At 42.7% G+C, this 21,816-nt stretch overlaps 1 protein-coding gene across 1 annotated transcript in view; it reads right to left on the bottom strand.

Annotated features, from left to right (window-relative positions):
* Positions 1-369: 369 nt before the first annotated feature.
* The window catches only part of RPN1 (ribophorin I), a 30,712-nt gene continuing 9,265 nt past the window's right edge, over positions 370-21,816 (bottom strand). The window contains exons 4-10 of the mRNA XM_023250073.2: positions 14,472-14,681; positions 12,379-12,571; positions 7,947-8,046; positions 5,918-6,056; positions 5,565-5,684; positions 2,203-2,448; positions 370-992 (exon numbers count right to left, since the gene is read on the bottom strand). Coding sequence (XP_023105841.1) covers positions 810-992; positions 2,203-2,448; positions 5,565-5,684; positions 5,918-6,056; positions 7,947-8,046; positions 12,379-12,571; positions 14,472-14,681 — 1,191 coding nt within the window. The 3' untranslated portion in view covers positions 370-809. The remainder of the gene's footprint in view (positions 993-2,202; positions 2,449-5,564; positions 5,685-5,917; positions 6,057-7,946; positions 8,047-12,378; positions 12,572-14,471; positions 14,682-21,816) is intronic.

Below are 21,816 nucleotides of genomic sequence, written 5' to 3'. Positions count from 1 at the left end.
CCCTTTTCTTCATGGGGTTTTGTCACAGTTTGTGATTATGAATTTGTATTTGATCATCTGTCCTCCATAAGAACCACCTCTACCTCGTCCATCATTGTGTCCTTAGTGCCTAATATAGCATGTGATGCAAAACAGATTTAAAAAAAGAAGTTTAAAAGAGCATTCACTCCACCACTCTGTTCGATGGTTACATAGTCCACTTTACCTCTGTGGCCTTAAGTGTTCTAACATGTAAAATGCAGCCAACACTTGCCATGCAAACTTGGTCTAAGAAGCAAATCCACTATTTTTCAATGAATAAAAAGCACTTGATAAAGGACAATCCTCAGAGTTAAGAAATAAGTTACGAGACTGTCACCAGAACAAACAAAATGTTCACAGTCCCTGCTTTATTTTCATTTAGCCACACACGCTTTTAAAAAAAACAAACATACACTTACAAAATACCCAAACATCAGGAATTAGAGCAAAAAACAAGGGGCTTTGGGCTGAAACAATACCCTAGGCTTCAGAACAAAACAAAATCAATCACTACTGAAAATTTCTTTGTTCAAAACACAAAAATATTTTGTTTTTAATGGGATTTAAAGTGTTTTTGTTTCGTTTTGTTTTTGAAAAAAGGAACCCTTTAAGGACAAAAACTAAGTTTCTTGTATTGCCTGCAGCAGGGCCTGGCTTCACTTCCTTGAAGGCCTTTTGTAAAATACAGATGCCAGCATTCAGTGGTCTTGATGATCACCTCCCCCTCTTCGCCCCCAACCTGTCATCTGAAAGTGCAGCGCCCCAGGCCCACCCTGATGACGATGGGGCTACAGAGCATCTAGGATGTGGTCGATCTTGGTGACCAGCTCCTGCCGCTTTCCAGAGATGAGCTTCTCATTCTCAATGTATGTGTCTTTCTTGAGCTTGCCGGCCACCAGCCGCTCAGCTTCCACCGCAGACTTCAGCACGAGCTCCTTGACCTGTGCATCCAGCTTCTGCATCTCGCTTACCTGGCCGAGGCAAGAGCAAGGCAGAGCTTGAGAAGGGTCCTCCCACCCTCCCTCAGCAGGGCCACCACCCCCCATGCCTACAGACCCTGGAGGCCCAGGGCAGACGGGCTGGCTATGGAAGGAGACAGGCCTGGCTTCAAATGCCAGCTCCACTCTCTACTCCTTCAAGATCCGACCCTGAGCGTCAGCTGTAGAGGAGAGTTGTGAGGATCAAGTGGGAACAGATGGGTCACCCCCTGGCACGGTGCCAGGGACACAGCAGGTACTCGAGGTATACTCCTCCTCTTCCCTCTGGCTGGCCAAATCAGGTCCAGGGATTCGGTTAGACAAGACCAATGGCAGCGATATGGCAGAGAGACTGAATGTCTCCCCCGCTGTCACCAGCTGGGTGTGGGACTGAGGATCTCACAGTCACAATCATTCAACACGACAGTTATTTAGTGAGCCACAGTCCCAGGCACACTTCGAGGCTCTGGAAAAGAGCAGCAAAGACAGACTGGGCATCTCGCCTTTGCGAAGCTGCCAGGTACTCCTTGAGCACATAAAGAAAAGCTTCAGAAAGAGGGAGGAGCCATGAAGAACACAGCAAGGAGACTGCGTGCTGGGGAGCGGCATGTGGAGAGGGGGATTGTGGGACACTAGGAGGGGCACCTCTGGCAGGGAGGGAGACTCGTCTTCATTTACAGCCAACAAGAACTCACTCACAAAGCTTGTCCCAGGCACGGTTCTCAGCACTTGACGTGCACTAACTCATTTCACACTCACAACACTGAGAGGTAAGTACTAAGACATGAAGAACGGAGGCACAGAAATTAGGTAACTTGCCCAGGTTTACAAAGCCTGAATCAGAGCCCAAATTCAAATGCGTGATTCTAAGTCTAGGTTCTTCTCAGCACACGCGAGCAGCCTGGAGCCTTGCCCAGGCTGGTCTCCAGCAGAGGAAGCAGCCGCTCTCCATGCCGGCCATGTGGACAGACAGTGACGTGGAGGCTAGAAGAGCTTTCTGATCCCAGCCCACGACCGACACCCCCAAACTTCTTGTTCCACTGTGAGGGTTGGTACCACAGGACCAGCCAGCGGTGAGCGGGAGCTGCCTGGTGTGTGCTCTACACAGAGCAGCCCCACGGTGCTCTAGCAGGTGGGGGACAATCCCTGCAAGTGTGACCAGGCGGGCAGAGAGCCGAGTGACTCCGGCATGGCAGACACTTACTTTGTCGCACAGGTCAGAGCCCTCTGTCTTCAGCCTGGACTGCAGCAATGCAATCTCACTGGTCAGGGCCTTGTGCTCTGTCTCCAGGCTCTTCTTGCCACTGTTGAGGGTGGACACATCCCGGGACTGCTTGTACCTATTGATGGTCTCATCAAAGTGACGGTAGAGACCTATTCTCTTGTTGACCAGGGTCAAGACTTGCTCTGTGATGCAAGCCACCTTCATCCTGGCCTCTGCGGCTGGATCCTGTGGGGGAGACATTGTGCATGACAACATCCAGGCCTGAGTCTGCCCCAACCTTCACCTTCCAAAAAGCACCCACCACCAGCTGTGCAAACAAGAAAAGCCATCTGAATCAAACCTTTGCTGACATTAAATCCACTCCAGTTCCGCAAAGGGCAGGACTGGGGACATGAGAATGAAGGAGACATTCACTTCAAAGTCCGGCAGGGCATACAGAGGGATGTGAAAAAAGATACTAATGCCAGAATACACCATGAAAGGGACAGGTGTGGTCCCAGGTGAAGAAAGAGAAGTCTCAATGCAAGTCAGGGAAGGCTTTCAGGACATTTATTATGTCTCTCTCCTTAAAACCTCCAAGAGTTTCCCAAGGCCCAAAGAATAAAGCCCAAGCTCTTTATCCTGCTATTCATGACCCTTTAGATGCGGCCCTACGTACCTTCCAGCATTCTCTCTCACCATGAGTCTACTTCAAAAGTCCTAACTTGGTAGCTCAAAGGCTGAATCTGGTCTACAAATCGTTCATCTGGCCCACGATTATTTTTTTCTCAATGAATTATCAAAGCTTTAAGACAGGGAAATGTATACATAAGAAACTGATTGAATAAACTGACCCATTCATTCAACGAAGTACTCTGCAGCTGTACAAAAAATAAAAAAATTTTTTTAAAAAAGGAGCAAGCTCTCTATGAACTGGTATGGGTAATTCTCAGAATGTGTTTAGTGAAAAAAAGAGGTACAGAAAATATGTACTAGTGCTATGCTTTGTGCAAGAAAGAAGAAATGAGAATTAAAACATCTGCTTATTTTTGCCAGATAAATCAGGGAGGATACCCAGAGACTGATGAAATCGGTTATCCACAAGGCAGGGTTTTACAAATTCATAACCAAAATTAAATACTTAACAGTGACAGAGAGGGAAACTACAGCAAAATTCAAACAAATAAATGAACTTAGTTATATTTCAAATGAGTTAATACAGGAAAACTAAGCCAATTACCTTGGGAACACAGTACTTTGATAAGACGTTCTCAGTCTAAAGACAAAAAGAACTACTAACGAATCCTGGGACTCTACTTGCTAGATCTGGTGTTTGTGGCAGCATGACTGCAGCAATTCTGAAACTATTTTGTGTGTTTACACAATTCAACAAATGAATAAATATATTAATGTTGGGATCCAGGAGAGAAGGAAACATGGTGGAATGAGGGAGTACGGCAAGAACCCTGTGGCTTCAGAATGGAGTGAACATCGGTGTTAACTGCTATTTTAAATACGTTTCTCCCCTGGCTCTGTCTGCTGAAAGGCCCAGACCCAGTGATACTCCAAAAGCAATGATCACACCTAGCTCACAGATCATAGTCCCCACGTACCATTCCACACTAAAAGGAACCAGGGCTGCCTGGAGAAAGTGCAGGATATGCCTGGAACATGCTGTTGTGCCTGACAATAAGGAAGTGCTCAAAAAAATGATGAGACAAGAAAAAAAGTCCAATCAGGAACAACTAGAGCATCAAAGGAAGTAGTGCCAGTGGACAGCAGCCCATAGAATAAGGTAAGGCGCAAGTCGACACAAGCAACTAGCCAACCAGGAAGAAAAGCCTTCCCTACAGCACAGTGCCCACAAAAGGAACCACAGTTTTTCAACCACCACATAACAGACTCAGACAAGAATCAATGGTAAATGCTCTCTCTAATGGGTGAATGTATATGAGGGTATTTACATAGCCTCAAACAAATCATATATTAATTGCAAAGAGAAAAACAGTAACTTTAACATGAAGAAATCAGGCAGACATCAACTTAGCCCAATAAGGAGAGTTAACATCCCCAGCACTGGGACCAGCTGACATCAGGTACCCCTGATGTGATGCGTCGCAGACACAGCAGCACTTAAGTGCATTCCTACCAAAAATGCAGGGCCTGAATTTAATCAGGGAGAAACATACGATACACCTAAAGGACGTCCTACCAAACTGGTCTCTACACGCCAAATACGTCATGGTCATTAAAGACAAAGAGAGGCGGTGAAGCTGTTCCAGGTTAAAGGAGTCTAAGGAAATGTGACAACTAAATGCAACGTATGATCCTCAGCTGGATTCTGGAGGAAGAAAAACAATTGCTAAAAATGTCACCGTCACTGGGACCATCAGCCAAATCTGAACAGAGCTTGCATGCTGGTTAACAGTGTTATGGCAATGTAACATTTCCTCAATTTGATCATCATACTGTGGTTCTATTAAGAGAATACCCTTGTCCCTAAGCTACACGCACACTTAAGTACTCAAGGAGGGGAAGGATAAAAACGTCTGCAACTTACTCTCGAATGGCCCAGGAAAAATAATTATATATAAAGAGACAGGCCAATGTTAATTGCTAGGTCTAGGTAAAGAGTATACAAGTTATTTTTACTACACTTGCAAAATTTCCCTAACAGTGGAATTATTTTAAAGCAAAATTTAAAAAAAACAAAAGCAGGGGCACCTGGCTGGCTTAGTCAGTGGAACATGTGACTCTTAATCTCAGGGTTGTGAGTTGAAACCCCATGTTGGGTGGAGCCTACTGAAAATAAAATTTAATATATATATAAAAAAAAATCAGCTTTTAAACTTAAAAAAACAAGGCTATTTTGTAATAAAACCTAGACTCAGCCCTTCCGTCTGACAAGATTTGCTAGTAGCTGCCTCACTGGGCAGCCTCACCAGTCTATGGACCAGCCAGATCAACATCTTTGCTGCCCCTCATGGGTTCCACTCAAGCCCTTCCTGTTGTCGCACAAACCGTTCCTTCCAGCTGAATGCCCTTCTCCGCCTTCTCTGCCTGTCACCGCCTCAGGGTAGTCCCACCACCGAAACACACACCTCCAGCTGTCCTGTTTCCACAGTACTCACCCGTGAGTAGCACCTGCCTCATTTAACACAGCGCGCTCTGTGATCGCAGTAAGAACAAGGTGTCTCTTTTCATGGTAAGGGTTAGCAGAGGCCACAGGCAGGGACAAGGCTTCTGGGGGACAGGGTTCTGCCTTGAACTTGTTCAAAGGACTGGTGCTCAGAAAAGCTAATGAAACGCATGACCAAGGGTGCAAGATGACTAGCAAATGTAGGGGGAAAGCCAAAGGGTACCTTTGTGATGGAGAAGTCCAGCCTGACATAGATGATGACGGTGAAGAACAAGATGTAGAACGCAGCCACCACCAGCAGCGGCTCCTGCAGCATTAGCACCTTGTTGAACGTGTAGTGGACCTAGAAGAGAGAACGAGGAAGACGGGCTCTGACAGTCTGCATGGACGCTGGGGACAACACAGGGGCCTCGGCAGGCCAACGATCATCCAGGCTGCCCCACCTACCCACAGAGGGGACTGTGCTCAAACCCCTACAGCCCAAGGAAGGAAAGATAAAGACAGCAAGTCCCTGGCCCCCAGGACCCCACACTCTGAGAAGGAAGGCCCAGAAGGCAGAACTGTGGAGCCACTTACCACGATGTCCTGAATGTGCTGTTCCACCAGATTTTTCTTATAGGCAACAATCACAGGGCGGCCAAATGTGTCCAGGTAGGTGTAGTGCAGCTCATCTGGGGCACGGCTGATTTCATAGGGACTGTCAACTTGGATGTTCCTGGACGCAGGCAGGAATGAAATACAGCCTTAGACAAACTGCACTGATCTACGTACGAGGTTTATTTAGGGTTGGAGAATTTTAAGGCTCAAGAGGCCTTTCAGGGTCATGAAGTTCACACTCCACTCTGCTCCCCTCCCGGCACCAGAGACCACCAGACCTCCCGAGACAGCTAACCCGCTGCCAGAAAACCCTGAGTATCAGACCACTTTCCTGCCGAGGCAACAACCATCCCCCTGCACCTTGTACTCGCTAGTCCTCGCCAGTGCTGGCCAACGCCTCGGAGTCACATAGCCCACACAGCCCTCCTGCTCATTCCACCCAACAAGAGCCTCGCCGGGACTTGAAGAGGCCCCTGAGAAGTTACTTCGAAGTACCTTCTCTTCACATGACTGAGAACTTCTCATAAGGTATAGTGGGACAGGCCCTGTTTTTGTCTGCCTGGATCCATTCTCCCTCCTCCAGGCTCTCACACTCTAGTTTTGCTAAAACTCCCCATCCCCCATGGAATGTCTTCCACAGCAGGAACAATCAAGGTGACTCTCTCTGGTGATCAGAGTGGACACATGACCTGAGAGGCCAAGCAGATGCTCCCCTTTGAAATGAACCCAGAGCAAAGTGACACAAATATGCACATAGGTGTTTGTCACTCATGCCAAGGGCAGGTCCCCTGTGAACATCCATCATCCATGGATGGATCCATTCACCCGGTTTCCACCAACTGGATTCCCAGAGACTCTCTGGATTTGCAACTTACACTGCCATTTTATAAGAGATGCCTTACCCTTCAAATGCAGTCCTTTCTGCTTCAACTGGCCAATGACTGCCTACCGTTTTAAGCACAGAACCCTAATACACCACCAGGACCGCCCTTTCTGAACCTGGTCTGATGGGCCCGGGATAAAACAGAGCCATTACTCCATTGCTTTTTTTTTTTTTTTTTAATTTTTTTTTTTTAATTTTTTTTTTCAACGTTTATTTATTTTGGGGACAGAGAGAAACAGAGCATGAACGAGCGAGGGGCAGAGAGAGAGGGAGACACAGAATCGGAAACAGGCTCCAGGCTCTGAGCCATCAGCCCAGAGCCCGACGCGGCGCTCGAACTCACGGACCGCGAGATCATGACCTGGCTGAAGTCGGACGCTTAACCGACTGCGCCACCCAGGCGCCCCTTTTTTAATTTTTTTAATGTTTATTATTTATTTTTGAGAGAGATAGAAAGAGTGCAAGCAGGGGAGGGGCAGAGAGACAGGGAGACACAGAATCCGAAGCAGGCTCCAGGCTCTGGGCTGACAGCACAGAGCACAACGTGGGGCGTGAACCCACGAAATGTGAGATTATGACCCGAGCCGAAGTCACATGCTTAACCGACTGAGCCACCCAGACGCCCCCACTGCTCTTCTTTTTTATAGTAACACAGCACAAGCGCTACCTGGCTGTCCTGACTCTGCATTTTGTCCTCTTACAGATCATCCCATCCCCTCTGGAGGCTGCACCTGTCACACACAGGGACTCTGTTTGGGGAATAGGTTTCGTAAACAGGGGCACCTGGGTGGCTCAGTCGGTTAATCGTCCAACTCTGACTTCAGCTCAGGTCATGATCTCACAGTTCATGAGTTTGAACCCCGCATCGGGCTCAATGCTATCAATGCAGAGCCCACTTCAGATTTTCTGCCCCCCCCCCCGCCTCCCCCCCGCCTCTTCCTCACTTGCACTCTCTCAAAGATAAATACATCTTTTAAAAAAAGAAAGAAAGTCCCTACAGGCCTCTCAGTCAAAGGTATGTACTGAGCACCTATTCTACACCCCTAGGACACAGTTTCCCCTTGAAGTACCACAAGGCCACCACCAGAGAAATGGGAAGCCGAGGAAAGGAACAGTCACACTCACTTGGCCCCCTCAGGCAAGATGATCTTCACTGTCAGAGAATCTATCACTTGTTCATCAAACACATGGTCCACAAACCTCATCTTCAGTGCATACTGGTCACCTGAAGAAAGAGCAAATACACGCAGTGATGTGAAAAACAGAGAAAATGGCACAGGAGCTAGAGGGATGCAGAGGGTATGGACACTCTCATCTTCCAGAGAGGAATGAACAGATGCCATCTGAAGTTAACGGACGAGGAGACTCTGGGAGACAGAGGTGTGGTGGCAGCATGGTTTTGGGTCTTCACCAATTTCTATAGAAAGAGCAACAAGATGGCAAAACCAAAACCCCATGGAACATACTTACAACAAAACTGGATAAACTAGGGATCTCCACAAACCCCAAAACACAGAGGAGTCACAAAACACCAACAGTCATACAACCTGCACACTATTAGTAAGGAGGAAGAAGGAACCAACAGGGCAAGTGACAGACCTGAGAAGAGAAGAGCCCCAAACAAGACATATTCACTAGAGAGCGAAGCAGGCCAACTGGAGAAGAGCGGCCAGAGCTCTGAGTCCTCCTCCCCCGGTCCCACACAGCAGAGAGCAAAATGGGCCCACAGACCTGCCAGTCTAGAGCCATCTAGCCTCTGAGAACTTGGAAAAGCCATCAGAGCTCCCCTCCAAGGACAGCACCATACATGGAGGAAAACAAAATCAAGCCTAACAGGAACAACAGAGCTACAGGACACTGAGCCAGGGCAGGCTCCGAAAGCAAGCCACCATTTTTCATACTACATTAAATCAAATGCGCAGTTACGATACTTCGTCTTAATTGCTCACATTAAAAATGAGCAACACGGGCGCCTGGGTGGCGCAGTCGGTTAAGCGTCCGACTTCAACCAGGTCACGATCTCGCGGTTCATGAGTTCGAGCCCCGTGTCAGGCTCTGGGCTGATGGCTCAGAGCCTGGAGCCTGTTTCCGGTTCTGTGTCTCCCTCTCTCTCTGCCCCTCCCCCGTTCATGCTCTGTCTCTCTCTGTCCCAAAAATAAATAAACGTTGGAAAAAAAAAAAAAATGAGCAACAGGGGGCGCCGGGCTGGCTCAGTCAGAAGAGCATGCCACTCCTGATCTCGGGGTCGTGAGTTCAAGCCCCACACTGGGTACAGAGATTACTTAACTGAATAAATAAAAGAAAAACTTTAGGGGAAAAAACGAGCAACAAAAAAGGATAAGGGTGTCTCTCAGTCTTAGAGTAAGTTATGTTTTTAAAAATTACTAAAAAAGACAACATCCCTACAGAAAATGAAAACATGCCAGAAATTCATGCCACAAAACTAATCAAAACTGTTCCTGCTTTTTAAAAACAGGCTAATGTTAAAGGTATTCTAAAAATGACACAAGTCATGAAAGAGTAATATAAACAAGAATTCTAGAAATTCAGAAATGACAACTCAGAAAAAAATTTAGGAAATAACTTTTAGAAATTAAACTGTCTTAGAAATGAAGGCTAAGCTAGAAAGAACAAGAGTGAATAAACACAACAGGTAATGTCTTCTAATAAATCAAAAGTAAAGGGAAGCAGTTTTCAATGAAGGAAAGATTCAAGAGAAATTGCCAAATATTAAAAACAGGCAAAGACTCAACATAAAAATAATCGGGAGCGCCAAAGGAAAAAACTTACAAAAAGGTTTAAAACTGTAAATTGAAAAACCATAATGCAGACCCAAGAAGAGCAACCCAGAGCAACCACTGCCAATATGTGTTCTAATAGAAGTATTAGGATTTTTTTTTTTTAATGTTTACTTTTGAGAGACAAAGCGTGAGCAGGGTGGGGCAGAGAGAGAGGGCGACATTGAATCTGAAGCAGGCTCCAGGCTCCGAGCTATCAGCACAGAGCCCAACACGAGGCTTGAACCCACAAACCATGAAATCATGACCTGAGCCAAAGTCAAGATGCTTAACTGACGGAGCCACCCAGGCGCCCTAAAGTATTAGATTCTAAAGAAAGAACCCCTTTCAATATTTAAGACTTAGAAGGGAAGTGACTCACAGAGGGGAAAAATTAAATCATCAGACTTTGACAGCAACACTTTATACCAATAAGAGTGTAACACATGTAAGATACTCCAGGAAAGATGTGTAAGCCAAGGATTTTACATTCATCAAAGTGACTCATATGCACAAAAGGCACAACCTGTTAACATGTAAGAACTCATTCCCACAAGCCCTTCCTAAGGAATCTACTAGAGAATGAGCTTCAGATCATCAAAATGAATAGAGACCTATCAGTCGATGTAAAAACTGACATGGTGAGCATTAACTACACTTACTGCAGAGCTAAGACTAGAGTTAAAAGCGGGGAGGTATGCTGTGTAACAGCTATTTGTTCTGATGATATATACATAGTATACATGCAGCACACCAAAAATTGGGGTAGAGGGGCACCAAAGTGGCTCAGTTAGTTGAGCTTCCAACTTTGGCTCAGGTCATGACCTTATGGTTTGGGAGTTCGAGCCCCATATCGGACTGGCTGCAGTTAGTTAGCACAGAGCCCACTTTGGATCCTCTGTCCCCTTCTCTCTCTGCCCCTCTCCCATCTGCTTTCTCCCTCTCTTTCTCTCTCAAAAATAATAAACATTTAAAAACTTAAAAAAAATGGGGCAGAATGGGGAGAGGATATTCCAAAAATAAATAAATAAATAAATAAATAAACTCTTTTCAGTAACCATATTGGAAGTGGCACTGTGATCGTTTTTATTCTGAGACTGTCATGTAGCAGGTGTGGGATAAAACAATTGTGGAATGCTCTAATTCTGTCACCTTCTCTGTCCTTCAAAACAAGAATTCTCAGTATGGAACTAAGTACACATATAACAGGAACAAAATCCCTATAGCTCATACTATTAAGTAACTATAAAACTTCATAATTTTGTTTATACAAAGACATAATATATACTTAACTCCATTAACTGAAAAGGCCTAGAAAAAAATTTTTTAAGTTTATTTATTTTTGAGAGACAGAGCAAGCAAGCATGCACGTAAGTGGGGGAGGAGCAGAGAGATGGGGGAAAGAGAGAATCCCAAGCAGGCTGCACACTGTCAGCATGGAGCCCAACGTAGGGCTTGAACTCACGAACTGTTAGATCATGACCTGAGCCGAAATCAAGAGTCAGATGCTTAACTGACTGATACACCCAGGCGCCCCGAAAAGGCCTAGAAATTGACCAAACAAAGTGCAATGAACATTCCTAGTTCTCAGGTTGTGGTCTTAAAACACCCTTTTCCACAAGAAGAAACCAGAGCTTTAAAGAGAAAGAGCTGATTCCAGGTCTGGGACAGAAAATAAACAAGTTGAGGAGTGCCTGACTGGCTCAGTCAGAAGAGCATGCAACTCTTAATCTCAAAGTTGTGAGTTTGAGCCCCACTCTGGGTGTAGAGATTACTTAAATAAATAAAACTTAAAAAAAAAAAAACAAGAAATGAAAATATACAAGTTGAACCAAGAATGTCTTTTCATAAGACAGCAAGGAAGGTTAACAGCTATCAATTTGCAAGAAATACAGAAGATACAGGAATACACTGAATAATATAGGAATAATACAGGAACAGCATTTTGAGTAAGCAGTCAACAAAATCCAGACTGGAGACTACACTACAAGTGGCTCAAGTTCTTCAACAGATAAACTGTATTCAACACACACACACACACACACACACACACACACACACACACACACAGAGGAGGGACTGTGGATTATTAGAGACTGATAAGACATCGAATTTTTTGAAAGGGCAAGACTAAAGTAGATTATCTAGAGAAGTACACTTGGGTGATAAACTATGAAGAAAGTCAAGAAAGTGGTTACCAAGAGTCAGGATGGTAACTACGGTTGTGGGGAAGGAAGAGGTACATGGAGAGCCTTTTGGCTGGCTGGCAAAGTTCAACTTCTTGACCTGAGTGGTGTTTACAAGGTGTTCTAGTCATTTACTGAGCTATACATCTGTTTTGTATGGTTTTCTACATTCAATTTTGTGTTTAAAAGGTTTTAAAAAGAAAGCCTTAAAGAAAATATGGCCAAATCATTATAATTAGTTCTGGGTGCTCGCATAAAAGTGCTTATTATTCTGAGTTTTCCTTAATTTTTTAAATACCTCAAATTAAAAAAAACTTACGCAGCTCTGTCTTATGATGGAACCGGGGGTTAGAAGAGGATTTTGACTAGGCTGTGTGAACTATTATATGCAGGCATTACTTTTACAACAATAATTTATCTCCACCCATGAAAAGTTGTTCCTGCTATCCCAGCCTTCCAAAAAATGATAATTCTCTCTTCCCATCAAAAACGACTGGTAATTCTCAAAACAAACGAACACCAGTAGGAACAAAAATGCATGAAATGGAAGATAATGATAGTCTCTCCCCTAAGCACTAAGTACTAAAGACTGACCCAAATTATAGAGGTACTCATAGCTTGGGAGGTTGTAGCCAACAATGTAATGAGTCTTCCACCCGCCAAACAGAGGGAAGCGAGGCCGAATTTCCATCTCTACAGAGTCGTCCAAAATAAGGAGGTGGCTGGTGGAAACGTTGCCAATCTCATCCCGGTAGTAAACATCCTGGGCAGCAGCAGGGAGGATGGTCTGCAAGAGAAGGGACATGCCTGAAAGCCTCCAGAAACTTACTCACAGGAGATGATCCTAATGACAGAAAAGATTTTCTACACCAAGAGCCTCCTTGTAGCAATATTTAATTAAAACAGTCCCCAAACTGGAAACAACCTAAAAAGAAGTCTAACTACCATCCCCACACCCAAGGCTTCAAAATTTCTAGATATTGTAACTATTTCTCAATCATGGTAAATAGCCAAATTCTCCTGAACAATAAATAATGAAGAGAATTGTAAATACCTTTACGAATACTAAACGATTAATACAAAGATAAAAATAATCTTTACTCTGCAGGGAGAGAAACATAAAAATGGAAGAAATTACATCAAATCGCTAGGGGGCAGGGTTATGGAGGGTTTCTCCACCTCTTTACTGTGACTTCCAAATCTGTAAGTATCGTTTCGTAATCAGGAAGAAATAATGCTAACACTTCCATTCACATAATGAGCCCTTCTATAAAACAGAAGAACAGCTGACCCTTGAACAACATGAGTTGTTCATAAACTGCATAAGTCCACTTATATGTGGATTTTTTTTTCAGTAAATACAGTACTTAAATGCCATGTTCTCTTCCTTATGATTTTCTTAATATTTTTTTCTCTAGCTTACTTTATCATAAGAATGTAGTATATAATTAATACAACATACCAAACAATGTCATAATGGACTGTTTATGTTATCAGGAAGGCTTCCAGAAAACAGGAGGCTATAAGTCGTTAAATTTTCAGAGAGTCAAAAGTTATACACAGACTTTCAACTGTGTGGGGGGCTAGCGCCCCTAACGTCTGTGTTTCTCAAGGGGGTTTTCTTTTTTTTTTTTTTTTTAACGTTTATTTATTTTTTGAGACAGAGAGAGACAGAGCATGAACGGGAGAGGGTCAGAGAGAGGGAGACACAGAATCTGAAACAGGCTCCAGGCTCTGAGCTGTCAGCACAGAGCCCGACGCGGGGCTCAAACTCACGGATGTGAGATCATGACCTGAGCCGAAATCGGACACTCAACCGACTGAGCCACCCAGGCGCCCCTCAAGGGGGTTTTCAACTGTGCATGTTTTCAGCTTTCCACTGTACACGCTCTTATTTACAAGACAAAAAATATATACAACTTCATATGCAATATAATCACGTATCTTTTTAAAAGAGCATTATAAAAGAAAAAAGAAATATTAAAATATGAGCAATAGTAACGTCTGGGTGGTGGTTTGGTCTTCCTTTTTCTATTATTCAAGTTTTCTTTTAAAAACATGGCCTACTTTAGGGCACCTGGCTGGCTCAGTCATTGGAGTATGCGACTCTTGACTGCAGGGTTATGAGTGTAAGACCCATGGTGGGTGTAGATATTATTTAAAAATAAAATCAAGGGGCGCCTGGGTGGCGCAGTCGGTTAAGCGTCCGACTTCAGCCAGGTCACGATCTCGCGGTCCGTGAGTTCGAGCCCCGCGTCAGGCTCTGGGCTGATGGCTCGGAGCCTGGAGCCTGTTTCCGATTCTGTGTCTCCCTCTCTCTCTGCCCCTCCCCCGTTCATGCTCTGTCTCTCTCTGTCCCAAAAATAAATAAAAGTTGAAAAAAAAATTTTTTTTTAAATAAAAATAAAAATAAAAAAAAATAATAAAATCAAAAAAAACCCCAAAAACAACAAAAAATAAATAAACAAAATCATTAAAAAAACAAACAAACACGTGGCCTACATATACAAATGGGGGCACTTTTTTTTAAAGATTCTTTCTACTGGTTCTAACACTGTGAGCTCAACTACCTGAACACCAAACAATCCCAAACAACGGTCAATATTCAGATACTTTAAAAAAGCAAAAGAAAGGGCAGATATGATAAAATGATACTTTCTCCCACTGTCTGGTTGAAGACCCCATACCTTAAATGAGCGGATGGAGGCTATTCCACTATCTGGCTGTCTCTGGTAATCATAGCGTGAAAAGGGCCCCTTCAGCACAGCCCCTGTATGCTTCAAGTCCACATTTTCTTCCACAGCAATGTTACCCCAGTGAGAGACCTCGATGACTCGGGTCATGCTGGTGATGGTCAGGAAAGGGCTGTTGTTCTCATAATGTACTTTAAAAGTATCCTATAAAGGAAGGAAACAAGTGACGAATCAATACTAGTTTCAAATAAACTGGAGACAATCCATGTATCAGCAACAGAATGGTTTAATTATGGTATATCTACTGTGGGCCACATTCTAAAATGATGCTTACTAGGACTTTTTACTGGCATAGGGAAATAAACATTCAGGATATATTATTAAATAGAAAAATAGGATACACAAAATTGCTTTAGGTTCCAACATAAGTATCATTTGTGGTCTTTTTTATTTTGTTTTGTTTTTAATATGAAATTTATTGTCAAATTGGTTTCCATACAACACCCAGTGCTCATCCCAACAGGTGCCCTCAATACCCATCACCCACCCTCCCCATCATTTGTATTTTAAAAACAAAAACTTCTATGCTCCACTCATCTTATAGCCACCATATGAGTAAAAGGACAAAAAAAAAAAAAAAAAAAAAAAAAAAAACTGGAATGAAATACATGAGAATCCCAAGTAACAGTTATAGATTATTTCTTTCTCCTTGTACGTTCTATTCGCAAAATTTCTACAATGAGCTTTTTAAATTGCCTTTTAAATAATTTTTCCGGTTTTAACATAAAATGAAACCTTAAACTATAATAAAGAAAAAGTGTGACTAGGTAATATTCATGATCTAATAAAGACATGATCTCTACCCAATGAGCTAGCAAATAACCTTAAAACTGAGGATGATTCATAACATTACTGGATTTTTCTAGCACATAAGAAGACTTATACAGAAAAGTTCATGGAAGACTTTTTCAGCTAACACGTATGGAGCTAACATGTTATCTGGTAGTCACTGTTATGAGCTCTAAACAAATGTATGATCATTAATGCTCAAAACAACAGTGAGGTACTACCCATCTCATTTTACAAATTAAAAAAACCGAGGCCCAGCAGTTTTAACATATTCAAGGTCATAAATGAATCTAAGTGGCAATACTAAGTCTTCGGGTCTTCAACTCTGTAGTTCTGGCTCCACACTCCTCCACAGTAAATACTGCCTCTCAATGACATCTCAGAGAATTAAAGGAAATACTTTTGGCAGTTCCTCCTCCACTTTGCCAATTTCACCACTGAAATTAGTATTCATTCCTCCCAATCACTAAGTAATATAAATGCCCCTCTATGAATACACACCTGGAACCTTAAAAAATGGTATCTAAAAGGACAGAAGGATCAGAAAAATACCCTTCTTCCCCAAAAGACCATGAAAAGGACACTGTATTCATTCTCATATATCCTACTACTTTATTCACTCATTCTAGGACTGGATTTTTAAAAGTTCAATTTCATCCATATCGTATTATTTAATGCCAATAGTGACAAGGGTGCAAGGAAACCAGCAGTTTCTGACTGCTGATGCCATGATAAATTGGCTTAACCTTTTGAAAAACCACTTGGCAATATACATCAAAAGATTTTTAGGGGCACCTGGGTGGCTCAGTCAGTTAAGCATCTGACTTCAGCTCAGATCATGATCCGGCGGTTTGTGAGTTTGTGCCCCACATCAGGCTCTCTGCTGTCAGCATAGAGCCAGCTTCAGATCCTCTGTGTCAGCCTCCCCCCCCCTCCCCAACTCGTGCGTGCGGATGCCCTTTTTCAAAAATAAACATTCAAAAAAAACATTTTTAAATGTTCATATGCCTTAACTTGAAAACTTTTACTTCAGAAAATCTATCCTATGGCTGACAAACACATGAAAAGATGCTCATCACCCAACATGAGGGAAATGCAAATAACTACAATCAGGTATCACCTCACAACTCTTGAGAAAGGCTAAACTCAACAACACAAGAAACAGGTGTTGGCGAGGATGCGAGAAAAGGGAACCCTTGTGCGTGCACTGTTGGTGGGAACGCAAACTGGTGCATCCGCTCTGGAAAACAGTGTGGAGGTTCCTCAAAAAGTTAAAAACAGAACTACCTTATGATCCAGCACTACTGAAACTACGGGGTACTCCAAAAATACAAAATACAAAATACAAAAATACAAAAATACAAAAACACCAATTCAAAGGGATACATGCACCTCTATGTTTATAGCAGCATTATTTACAATAGCCAAGATATGGAATCAGCCCAAGTGTCTGTCAACCAATGAATGGATGAGATGTGGTATACACATACACAACATGATATAGTGCTTAGCAAAATTTTAAGTCAGCGAGAGCAAGACAAACACAAAACAATCTCTCTCTCTCCTTTTGAGAAGAAGGGCACTGCCAGCACAAAGACCCATGCGGGGCTTGAACACACAAACCATGAGATCATGACCCAAGCCGAAGTTGGATGCTTAACCGACTGAGCCACCCAGGAGCCCCAAGAAATAGGTTCTTAACTATAAAGAACTGGTGGCTGGGGCGCCTGGGTGGCTCAGTCGGTTAAGCGTCCGACTTCAGCTCAGGTCACGATCTTGCGGTCCACGAGTTCCAGCCCCGCATCAGGCTCTGGGCTGATGGCTCAGAGCCTGGAGCCTGCTTCCGATTCTGTGTCTCCCTCTCTCTCTTCCCCTCCCCCACTCATGCTCTGTCTCTCTCTGTCTCAAAAATAAATAAACGTTAAAAAATTAAAAAAAAAAAAAAAAAAGAACTGGTGGCTATCAGAGTGGAGGAGGGTGGGGGGATGGGTTAAATAGGTGAAGGTGATTAAGGATTACACTGGATGCAATGAGCACTAGGTGTTGCATGGTTGAATCACTGCATTGTACTCCTGAAACTAATACTACACCATATGTTATCTAACTGGAATTAAAGTAAAAACTTTAAAAGAGGGGCGCCTAGGTGGCTCAGTCAGTTTAGTGTCCCACTTCGGCTCAAATCACAATCTCATGGTTTGTCAGTTCGAGCCCCGCATCGGGCTCTCTAGCAGCGTGGAGACTGCTTTGGATTCTCTCCCTTCCCTCTCTGCCTGTCCCCTGCTCTCTCTCAAAAATAAATGAACATTTAAAAGAAAATCTACCCTGACAATATATAAAAAGTTATATGCAAAGATATTAACGTTATAGTATTAAACTTTTTTTTTTTAATTCAAGTTAGTTAACATACAGTGTAGTAGTGGTTTCAGGAGTAGAACCTAGTGATTCATCACTTACATATAACACTCAGTGCTCGTCCCAACAAGTGCCTTCCTTAATGCCCATCACCCATTTAGCCTTTCCCTATCCACCTCCCCTCCAGAAACCCTTAATTTGTTCTCTGTTTTTAAGACCTCTTACGGTTTGCCTCCCTCTCTATTTTTATCTTATTTTTCCTTCTCTTCCCCTATGTTCATCTGTTGTGCTGCTTAAATTCCACATATGAGTGAAATCATATGAGACTGATCTTTTTCTGACTGACGTATTTCATTTAGCATAATACACTCTAGTTCCATCCACGCTGTTGCAAATGGCAAGACTGCATTCTTTTTGATTGCCAAGTAATATTCCATTGAGTATATATACCACATCTTCTTTATTTGGGCTCTTTCATAATTTGGCTATTGAGTTCTATTTTTTTTTAATAATTTATTTTTTTAATTTAAATCCAAGTTAGTTAGCATATGGTGCAACAATGATTTCAGGAGTAGATTCCTTAATGCCCCTTATCCATTTATCCCATCCCCCCCTCCCACAACCCCTCCAGTAACCCTGTTTGTTCTCCGTATTTATGAGTCTCTTCTGTTTTGTCCCCCTCCCTGTTTTTATATTATTTTTTCTTCCCTTCCCTTATGTTCATCTGTTTTGTTTCTTAAAGTCCTCAAATGAGTGAAGTCATATGACATTTGTCTTTCTCTAATTTCACTTAGCATAATACCCCCTAGTTCCATCCATGTAGTTGCAAATGGCAAGATTTCATTCTTTTTGATTGCCGAGTAATACTCCATTGTGTCTATATACCACATCTTTATCCATCCGTCGATGGACATCTGGGCTCTTTCCATACTTTGGCTATTTTTGACAGTGCTGCTACAAACATTGGGGTGCATGTGCCCCTTCGAGACAACACACCCGTATCCCATGGATAAATGCCTAGTAGTGCAACTGCTGGGTCGTAGGGTAGCTCTATTTCTAGTTTTTTGAGGAACCTCCATACTGTTTTCCAGAGTGGCTCCACCAGTTTGCATTCCCACCAGCAGTGCAAAAGGGATCCTCTTTCTCCGCATCCTCGCCAACATCTGTTGTTGCCTGAGTTGTTAATGTTAGCCATTCTGACAGGAGTGAGGTGGTCTCTCGTTGTGGTTTTGATTTGTATTTCCCTGATGATGAGTGATGTTGAGCATTTTTTCATGTGTCGGTTGATCATCTGGATGTCTTCTTTGGAGAAGTGTCTATTCCTGTCTTTTGCCCATTTCTTCACTGGATTGTTTGACTTTTGGGTGTTGAGTTGGATTAAGTTCTTTACAGATTTTGGATTCTAACCCTTTATCAGATATGTCATTTGCAAGTATCTTCTCCCATTCCGTTGGTTGCCTTTTAGTTTTGCTGATTGTTTCCTTCACTGTGCAGAAGCTTTTTATTTTGATGAGGTCCCAACAGTTCATTTTCGCTTTGGTTTCCCTTGCCTCCAGAGACATGTTGAGTAAGAACTTGCTGCGGCCAAGGTCAAATAGGTTTTTACCTGCTTTCTCCTTGAGGATTTTGATGGCTTCCTGTCTGACATTTAGGTCTTTCATCCATTTTGAGTTTAGTTTTGTGTATGGTTTAAGTAAATGGTCCAGATTCATTTTTCTGCATGTCACTGTCCAGTTTTCCCAGCACCACTTGAAGAGACTGTCTTTATTTCATTGGATATTCTTTCCTGCTTTGTCAAAGATTAGTTGGCCATACGTTTGGGGTCCATTTCTGGGTTCTCTATTCTGTTCCACTGATCCGAATGTCTGTTTTTGTGCCATAGTATTAAACTTTTTAAAACCTAACTGTCCACCATATAGGAAACTTGGCAAATATACTATAAGATACACTAAATCATAGGATCTTAAGTGGCTATTAAAAACGGTTTACAAAGGTAATGTAAAATGTCTACAGAATATCCAAGGAGGCAAAAGTATCACGCAATACTTTATACACAATATGATTCCCACATTAAAAAGTCCCTATGCTTAGAAAGGACTCAGTTACGACAATGTCAAAAGTGGATGTCAATTGGCATCACATTTTCCTCTATATTTGCCAAGTAAGTATCTCATGAACATTTTATTATTTTAAAATGAAGTAAGAGGGGTGCTTGGGTGGCTCAGTCGGTAAAGTGTCCGACTTCGGCGCAGGTCATGATCTCTAAGTTTGTGAGTTCGAGCCCCACATCAGGCTCTGTGCTGACAGTTCAAGAGCCTGGAACCTGCTTCAGATTCTGTGTCTCCCCCCCCCCCACCCGCCTCTCTCTCTCTGCCCCTACCCCACCTGTGCACACACATACATGCGTTCTCTCTCAGAAGTATTAAATGAATAAACTTTTCAAAAAATATAAAAATTGTTAAGTAAATAAAGAAAATAAAATGAAGTCAAAAATCCAAAATATTCAAAATTTAAAAGCCTATGTAGGAGAATAAACAAACCTCTGTCCTTAACATGAAATGAATGGTCACTCAGTTTTAAGAAAAAGAAATAAATATGCAGTTAGAGGAAACACAACCCAGAGAGTGGCCAGTCCCCCAGGTCCAGAAGTACGAGCCCCCAGGACTCTCTATCCACATGGTAACTACACCAGGAATCACAGAGCGTCACTCTCACTCCCCCCCAAAACCCATGGGGTCACAGTAAACACAGGGTGCTAATTTTAGAAAAATGGGGGAACATAAATACATTTACTACAGTCTACATATATTCATAGAAAGAAAAATTAGAAGGGTGTCTGGGTAGCCCAGTCGGTTAGGTATCCGACTTGATTTCTGCTCAGGTCATGATCTCACCATTGTGAGATTAAACCCCACATCAGGCTCTGCACTGAGCATGGAGCCTACCTGGTATTCTCGCTCTCCCTCTCTCTCTCCCTCCCCTGCTCACACTCTCTCTCTCAAAAATTTATAAACTTAAAAAAAAAAAATTTAGAAAAATAAACCAAAAACTAGTATACATGGTCACCAAGAACAGACAGAAGGTAAAAGTGGAAGCTAAAGTTCTCCCAATATACCATCATTTTATAAAATTAAATTTAAAAAAATTCTTAACAGTTGAAAATGACCCAAAATGAATAGCCCTAACTATGTCAAACTGACATCTGAGAAAGAAATAATTATTTCAAGTGACATTAGAACTATTTTGACTGTACATCCTCATTAACATATGTTCTAAACACAGAGATGAAAAGAAGTCTTAAATATCCATGTTATTTTTTTTTTAATGTTTCTTTTTGAGAGAGCAAGTGAAGGGGAGGGGAGCAGAAGATCCGAAGCAGGCTCTGTGCTGACAGCAGACAGCCCGATGTGGGGCTTGAACCCATGAACCATGAGATCTTTACCTGAGCCAGTCAGGATATTTAACCAACTGAGCCACCCAGACACTCCTCCATGTATTTTATTTTATTCATTTTTTTTTCCCTCCATGTATTTTAGAGATGATAAACAAGTACATGGGTTGGAATGACAGGATTCCTCCTAAGATTTGGTTTAAAATATTACAGCAGAGGAAGAAAAGAGCACTGAACTGCAGTAATATTGTGAAAACCACTGAATCTAAGTGATCTGTGTACGGGAGCTTATACTATTTTCTATACTCCTGGATATGTTTGAACTTTCCTGTAACAACAAAGTCTTTTTTAAGCCTTGACTGCTCCCTCTGTATTTAAGGCCCAACACCTAGGCTCAGTAAGGCAGACTGCTTTATGACCCCAGCAGCCACCCCAGCCAGCACAGCGCCCAGTCTCCCATCTCCAGACCTCTACCCACAACAATGCCTTGTCCTTCTCCCCCAACCCCCACTTCAGCTCTCCAAATGCTACCTCCTTATTTTGTATTATTATTTTTTCATGTGAGTATATTTGCTAAAACTGTGCTATACACAACTGCCCACCGTCCCTGGAAGCTACTTTGTTACTCTAGTCTTGGAGGAGTCATTTAGCTTCACCGAGTCTGTTTCCTCCTCTATAGCTAGAGGATAAAAACAAATATTTTAACTATGTTTTTTAACTATGATTCAATGAAATGAATGATCATAC

This window comes from Felis catus, chromosome A2 (genome assembly GCF_018350175.1).
Source record: "Felis catus isolate Fca126 chromosome A2, F.catus_Fca126_mat1.0, whole genome shotgun sequence".
Taxonomy (NCBI): domain Eukaryota; kingdom Metazoa; phylum Chordata; class Mammalia; order Carnivora; family Felidae; genus Felis; species Felis catus.
Note: the sequence above shows the minus strand (reverse complement) of the source record. Positions and strands in the feature narration are given on the sequence as shown.